Source organism: Physella acuta, unplaced genomic scaffold (assembly GCF_028476545.2).
Source record: "Physella acuta isolate Inbredline_101_S28 unplaced genomic scaffold, ASM2847654v3 ptg000773l, whole genome shotgun sequence".
Taxonomy (NCBI): Eukaryota; Metazoa; Mollusca; class Gastropoda; family Physidae; genus Physella; species Physella acuta.
The window spans coordinates 299913-307983 of record NW_026732291.1 but is presented as its reverse complement, the minus strand read 5'-3'; the positions used below and the strand labels follow the sequence as shown (position 1 = coordinate 307983).

The window sequence follows — 8071 nt, the reverse complement described above, 5'->3', positions numbered from 1 at the left end:
AATATCCATGTTATAACTTGAGAGGACGTGACGTGTTGAGGACAGGAACGGGAATGGTGGTTTGGGTACAAAAGTACACAGAGGGTGACAAAAAGGGCACTTGTCCATGTGGCAAGTGTAAACACTCGGACACACCCAGCAAGGTGTGGGGGGTGGTTAATGTGCAGACAGCCAGACACGTGGTGTTTGATGCCAGTGAGGTGAGACAGACCATGTGTGTTGTAGGTTTTGATGACAATAACAGTCCTGGGGTCAGTCTTGATGACTGGGATGCGATGTTCCATAATATAAACATTGAGGGGGGCTGGTACAACTTTAAGTGTGTGTCGTGTGACTTGGAGCTGATTGAAAAACTTGACACAACCAGACGACACTTTCAAGATCTGTTTTTGAAAGTCAGGTAAAACTGTGAGGGAAGCGGAGTACGTAAAGTACAACAAGTACACGTACACAACCTGTACATGTCCTGGCTCCAGTGGTGCGGTTGTCTTTAGACCGGGATATGTTGGCTATTCGTACCACCCACACAGTGGATCAAACCCACAGGAAAATTATAGTGGGGAAGCTCAGTTTTGACATTTATTTGAATTTGGTCTGCACGTAGAAATCAAACTTTTTAATTCATTTGACATCAATTTGTTACAGAAATATTGTTTGAAAGTGTTATAAGAAACTAATTCAAATGTCATGTCTCATTTAACTTTCTATTACTTCCAATTTGAATCTTTTACTGTCTCGTATATTAACTGTGCCAAGACAAATAAAGGAACAATTAAAGTTCAGAGATAAGAAAGATTAATCCAAAATATTTCATTTTTATGCAATAAAAACTAATGACACATAAGCTGAAAAAAAGTGATTGATGAACATATTTATTGATGTTTTGGTAGATGATAAAGATTGTAAAAAGACATAAAACATAGTAGTGGGTTCAATTAACTGTGTAAGTGATTTTATATAGTTTATTTTGACGAATTTTTAAAAATATTAATTTTAAATATAATTGTTCGCGTAAGATGAAAAGAAATCTGATACGCTTTCTTGAAGTCATGGTGTACATGACATATGTCGACATTTAGAAGGGTCATTGACGTTTTTCTACGGACAAAAATGTATTGACATCAAATCAATTTACGTCAATCACCTGACGACTTATCCAATATATGGCTCCTAGCTTAAAATCGATAATGCACTTAAAACCTGAACAGTTCAGATATCGATTTAAAAGTAATGTTATAGCTCGTCGTGTGCTAATATAAATCAAGTGTAGAAAGCTACACTGAAAAAAAAGATCACAAATTTATGAACTCATTGGTGTAGTCTACCTTTAAATTTATTTATTTATTTTCATCGTTTATGTAATGGATGTTTTAGTCAGGGGCGTAGCGAGGGGGGGGGGGGGGGTGCGGACCGCACCGGGTGACACCATTTAGGGGGGTGACACCAAGGCAAAAAATAGCAAAATATATAGAGAAAAACTTGACGGGGGTGCTAATCGAAAGTTTGAGGGGGGGGGGGTGCAAATCGAAAACTTGAAAGTTAGTCACCGGGAAGGGTCGCAACGCCTCTGGGGGGGTGACACCATTAAGTGCCGCACCGGGTGACACCCTACCTCGCTACGCCACTGGTTTTAGTAGCTAGAACAATACTGTAAAACACTTTAGTAATTTAGTCAGCTCGTAAGGAGTCTTTGTATATAATGTTTCATTTGCTAAGAAATTAATACATGTCATATAACAAGAATAAATTTTATATAATACTTGAGATTCTATATTCCATATTTTACAAGTTAATAGTAATTTATTAAGTCGACAGACCTCTCCACTAAAAACGTCTGCTAAAAAACCTGATCAAAATCAGTGCATGAAAGTTTAACTTAAACGTTGGCCTGTGGTTATGTTGAAGCTATGCCACTTGCATCTGTGGTATTATTGTATGATTGCATAATTGTTACAAAATCTTAATGACGCTTATATTTCCTCATACAAGTCACCTCTATACTGTAACACTGTGTCACGAACGTTGTATACCTCTTTTATTGCTTTTGCTACTTACGCTGACAAACAACATAAAAGTGAGCGAGTAATGGCCGGAACTTTGCTTCATAGGATCGCCAAGGGACATAAATATCAAAGCAAAATCAAACGGAAAATTTTCTTAAATGTAATTCTAAAATAAACGACAGTGCTTCTACGAAGGTTAGAGAATACACGAATTGTACGTTTAAATATCAGAAGAAGGTATTACTTGATCGCGGAGTTCATGTTTACATTTGTTTATAAAACAGTTTTGGCATTTCTATTTACAGACTAAAATAGCCAATGGTTTTTTAAATGCATGCGTATGTCAGATTTATTCTGATATAAAAGGTAAAGTAAAATAATAAAAATATGGGAAGCATTTTTACTGCTCAAATATTGTTAACTTAATGTTAAGCAGGGACAAAGAGCTGGAGTGTTTAATTGTAATTGTTTTAAAAATCTGAGCACATTCTATTATTTTAAACTTAGTACATTCTGAAATCTAAAAAAAAAAGAACATTAGAAAAGAATAAATTTGTTATTATTGTATTTAATAGGTGCACTGTCTTAAACAAAAACATTTACACCTGAATAAATTAAATATGCCTTTATTTTATAACATTCATACTTAAAGATACATTTGAACAGAAAAAAAAGTAGGATAAAAGAATTATTTAACTAATGTAACAAAAATTTAAAAAACTAGTTAATAGATTAAAATTTAGTTAAAACTAAAATTAATATGTCTCCTATTTTAGTTTGAATTTACTATAATGGAACTAATTTTTTTCATCTTTTTATAGATGTAAAAATAACTAAAACTGCATTGAGAATTGACCTAATTATTAGTTTTATTTTGCAAATTATTTTAATAATTACTAGACCACCCGTTATTCTCGAATAACCATAAATGACGTCACGTTTGTTTGACAATTTTATCGTTCCCCTTCCCTTCCCACTGTCACTCATATACACAATAAACCGGTGGTGATCTCCCCTAAACTTTCTCGAATATTCTTATATAAAACAACAGGGGATGGTAACTGGGGCTATAGTTATGATTTTTAATCCATTTTAAATACTTAAACTTTTAAAAATAGAATAGAATCTCATTAAAAAACAATTGCGCTCCAAGCGAACGCTGAGTAAAGATTTGTATAATAGTGCGCAATATTATTAGTACTTTATAAATTTACATGCGTTTTTGGAAAAATCGGAAATAGCGTAAATTAGTACTTCCGGTCAACGGAAATTACTCAAAATTTGATAGAAGGTAGAGAATTAGATTTTTTACTTACGTGTGAAATTTCATTTATCTATCTGAAATAGTACTCAAGTTGTAGGCTTTTGAAAAATTCAAAGTAGAAAAAGTACCACTCCCGGTTATTGGAAATCGCTCAAAAGTTGATACGGATCTACGATTTTGATAAAATACTTATATATGAAATTTCATCAACCTAGCTGTAACGGTACTCAAGTAATCGTGTTTACACACAGACAGACAGACAGACACACAGACATACGGACAAGATTGCAAAATTATGTTTTTCCGTATCAGTGAGGTGTGAAACGTCGAGATTTACAAAAATCTCGATTTTTTTTTGCACGATTACAAGACTTTCTCTATACTTCGTATATACGAGAAAGTAAAAATTAACATTTATATGAAGTGTCTCGAGTCCGTACCACCCGCATGGTAACTGTTGCTATATCATCTAGGCCAGCAAATTTATTGGGGTAATTTACTTAGCATCGTATAATATTAATAAAGTTAAATTACGCAAATTGCATTTAATATTTAATTATATCCTAATGTAGTCAATTCCATTGCAAAATAAGGATAGATTATATAAAATAATTATGGCCTGAAATAGTTTTGTATATAAACTCATTATTGGTCTAGATCTAGAATTAGAACTAGGTCTACAATTTACCACTGGCTCAAGTCTAGTTTATCTGTAGCTATAGATAAATTCCTTGTATTCTCGAATTAGATGATCTGTGAAGCTAAAACATTTAAGAATTAAAAAGTTTAATAAATAAACTCAATAATTTATTGTGTTTTTATAATGCGTTAAACTTTTGAATGGGCAACATGGTCTTCCATGGAAGCCGCCATCTTCCATTGTTTGTTGTGAGAACTAAGTAAACGTAAAGCGTCAATATAAAGTATTTGTTGTGAACTTTTTTAAATAAAGTGGTATTTCTACCTATGAATATATCAATAAATTATTTAACGTCTTTAAATTAATTTGCGTTATACGTTTTGCTATTTAAAAAAAGATGATTCTCTAAATACGTATTTTACAGTTCTACAGATATCGCAGATAATCTGTTGTAACTAAACAGAGAAACAGTGTGTCCTCCAGACTATTTTCTACGCGGGGGGGGGGGGGGGAGTGTTGAATTTTTTTTTTGGGGGGGGGGGCTAAAATTTAAGGTGGGGGGAGGTGCATACTATTAAAAGTATATATTTTGTATATAAATTTTATTTCGTTGGGGGGAAACTGGGGGTACGGTAGACTTTCTTCGGGGGCACTGGGTCCCCAAAGAGATGCCTTGAAGAAACTACTGACTGACGTTGTCTAATTTTCATATCACAACTATTGACGTGTTCTAATTTTTTTTTGCAACTACTGACGTGGTCTAATTTTCATTCACATTTACTGACGTGGTCTAATTTTCATTTCACAACAACTGACACTGTCGTAGTTTCCAGTGATACTTTGCCAAATTAAACCCTTGCTGTTGACTTTACCGTTCAGATGGATGGTGTGGCAGGCGTTGTACCACCACACCCCGTGGTACATGACAGCGCAGTTGTTGTTACCAACATTGTCGTTATCCACATCATATGTGGTAAATTCTTGGTTGTTGTTCACGGTGAAGGAATCTTTTTTTGTCCCCAAGTAGCCTTTGACAGATATCTTGTACATTTTTTTTTCAGATGAGAGTGTAAAGTTAGAGTAATACGCGAAATAGCTGGTCCCTTTGTAAATCATATCAATTCGTAGCTCGTGAGGATATATAAGGTTAAGACAGTAGATGTTCTCATTGCTCAGGTAAAAGTCTCCAATCTTGTAATCTCCAAACCCGTACTTGTACTCCGTCCAGTTTCTGTAGAAGTCAATTGATCCATTGACTCGACGCTGGAAAATTGTCCAGCCACCTCCATCTGTCACTGTGTCACACATGACGACAAGACCATACGACAGTTGGATCAGTTGTCTTGGAAGTGTCGAGTTTTTCAAATCTCGACAAGACTTGAAGACGTTTGGGCTTTCAGCTACAAGAATTTCTTTCTGGAAAACATTCACCATTCCTAGAGAAATTAAAATATACTAGTGTTACTTAATGATGGGTTTAAATATTGTATACATATCTTACTTTTTCATTGAATTTTTTCTTCTCTTAGTAGTTACTATTACGGTTACTTTACAAGGGTTCTTATTTTCATTTGCAATATTTTGTTTACGTTTTCAAATGAGCTACTGCAATTGTTTTTTTTTCTAGGATAATTAAAATATATTACAAGAATGAAAGTCTTTGAAGTTTACAGAAATTGGTTTAAAAGTTAACAGATTGTGCCTTAAAAAGTTTATAGAACGAATTATTTAATAATTTAAAACCGCGTTAAAAATATATACAACAAATTTGCAAGTCTACACAAAAACATTTGAAAAAATTATAGAAAGTATATTGAAAATTTATAGCATGTGTTTTAAAAGTTTAGAAAAAGTATTTGACAGGCTTATGGAACATGTTTTAAAAAATTATAGCACATATTTTAAAAGTTAATAGAACATTTTTTTTTAAATATAGAAAATGTTTTTGTAAAATGTATAGAAAAAAAATGTTTATAAAACGTGTTTTAAAGGATTATAGAATAAATTGTAATGTTTATAGAATGTATAAAAATACTATAAAACATATTTTAATGTTTATAGAACGTAATAAAAATATTCTAGAACAAATTTTAATATTTATAGAACGTATTCAAATATTCTAGAACATATTTTCAAATATTGAAGACGCAGACAAGCAGCCGTGTTACACGAACCCATCCTGCCATTCCCTACTGACGTCACCAACTCTTGTACATTGCAGTACATTCCCTTGCTGTAGAGTCTGGTGGTGCTGACAGCTTCTGGTGTATTAAGGGCAGCCGTTGGCAGAAGCCAGTAGCCTGCAGACGACAATACTCATATGCTTACTAATAAACTATAAACTTGATTTTAAAAAAGCTTAAAGGACATGTTATTGTAAATTGCTGAAACTTAAATGGCAAACAATTTACTGAAGAAAGTTAAGAAGAGGTTGTGAATAGAAAAGCTAAAGAGCAAATAAAATTATTATTCCATTCCTTATATTTTTATGTTTATATTAGTTCAGTTTCGGATTTACGTGTAAGCTAAATAAGCTTATGCTTCCCAAAAGTACTTTCTAGAAAATGTTATGAACATTTAGTAGCCTATGTTGATATTTAATTTCTTTTTCAGATTGTAGTGGTATCCGAGTTTTCCTTGCATTACAGTTATAAAGAAACTTTTTTGTTGGCTAATTTTATTTATAAACAGAGCTAATATTTAGCACCAACTTGATATAAAATGCTTTATATAATCCATATAGCTTATGGTCTAACAAGTCTAACTCTAGTCTTGACAGATTTGCTGTTCCTTTGTTAGTGTGTTGCCCCTTCAAATGGTATGAATATTATTCTGGTCTTGTTACAAGGGCAGTATACACTATTATCCACTCAATCTGATTTGTATCAAATAGGTTTAAAGCATTATATAATCGTTTGTAATTACCTATAGTGATTATAGTATTTAACGTCATTTTAAAAATATCAATATGCATATAATTAGAAAATAAATCACTCTAGTTAATGTGAAAATAACAAATTTAATTTTTTAGAAATTAAATGAGAACGACACCGAAATGAAGCAAGTTTAAATAAAAGTATTTGACGGTTAAATCCGACAGCCTATAAACATTTGACCCACACAACACGAAGCTAAATGTTCATAGAGTTTATACTTCTGTTTTGATATTTGGCAAGTCTGGAACTTCAGTTGGTTCGGCTCCGTCCCGAACCTACTTTTTTTTTAATAAAACAAATACTAGACTTGTATTCTGACGTGTAATAGAAAGATTTGATACCACTTGGGATAAATAGGGATGCAATGCCACTGGTTTCAGTTGAAGAATTATCAGAATGCGGATCAGAAAACGAATGTCGAGTTTCTATGTCCCATTCGGAAGACAGTCCACGAACGAATCCTTGCTACCCTCCAAATCTGATCTGCTATGGTGTATATTTCTGATGTATTCCCTATACCAACCTACGAGTTTTTGTATCGTTTCCTGACCATCATTGTATTTCCAGTTTCGTTTTATTATTTCAACGTTTCCCCCAAATGTTTAGTAGTTTGGACCATTTCATTTTTTAAGATCTTTTTTTTTCTTAAATCTCGCTTTACAATTCAACCAATCAAATGCTCACTAGAGCCCCAACTTACCCAGTCTTGCCGTCTCCCAGACTTACCTTGGTTTGCCGTCTCCCCATCTAACCCATTCTTGCCGTCTCCCCGACTTACCTAAGCTTGCCGTCTGCCCGACTTACCTAGGCTTGCCGTCTGCCCGACTTACCTAGGCTTGCCGTCTGCCCGACTAACCTAGGTTTGCCGTCTGCCCGACTAACCTAGGCTTGCCGTCTGCCCGACTAACCTAGGCTTGCCGTCTGCCCGACTTACCTAGGCTTGCCGTCTGCCCGACTAACCTAAGCTTGCCGTCTGCCCGACTTACCTAGGCTTGCCATCTGCCCGACTTACCTAGGCTTGCCGTCTGCCCGACTAACCTAGGCTTGCCGTCTGCCCGACTAACCTAAGCTTGCCGTCTGTCCGACTTACCTAGGCTTGCCGTCTGCCCGACTTACCTAGGCTTGCCGTCTGCCCGACTTACCTAGGCTAGCCGTCTGCCCGACTAACCTAGGCTTGCCGTCTGCCCGACTCACCTAGGCTTGCCGTCTACCCGACTTACCCAGTCTT

At 34.8% G+C, this 8071-nt stretch overlaps 1 protein-coding gene across 1 annotated transcript; it reads right to left on the bottom strand.

The window, feature by feature from the left end:
• Window positions 1-4684: 4684 nt before the first annotated feature.
• Window positions 4685-7842, bottom strand: LOC131950574 (ficolin-2-like). Its single transcript, XM_059312794.1, has 3 exons — window positions 7830-7842; window positions 6082-6207; window positions 4685-5343 (listed from the first exon to the last, which is right to left on the bottom strand). The coding sequence occupies exons 1-3, from the start codon at window positions 7840-7842 to the stop codon at window positions 4685-4687; spliced, it is 798 nt and encodes a 265-aa protein (XP_059168777.1).
• Between the last annotated feature and the right edge of the window lie 229 nt (window positions 7843-8071).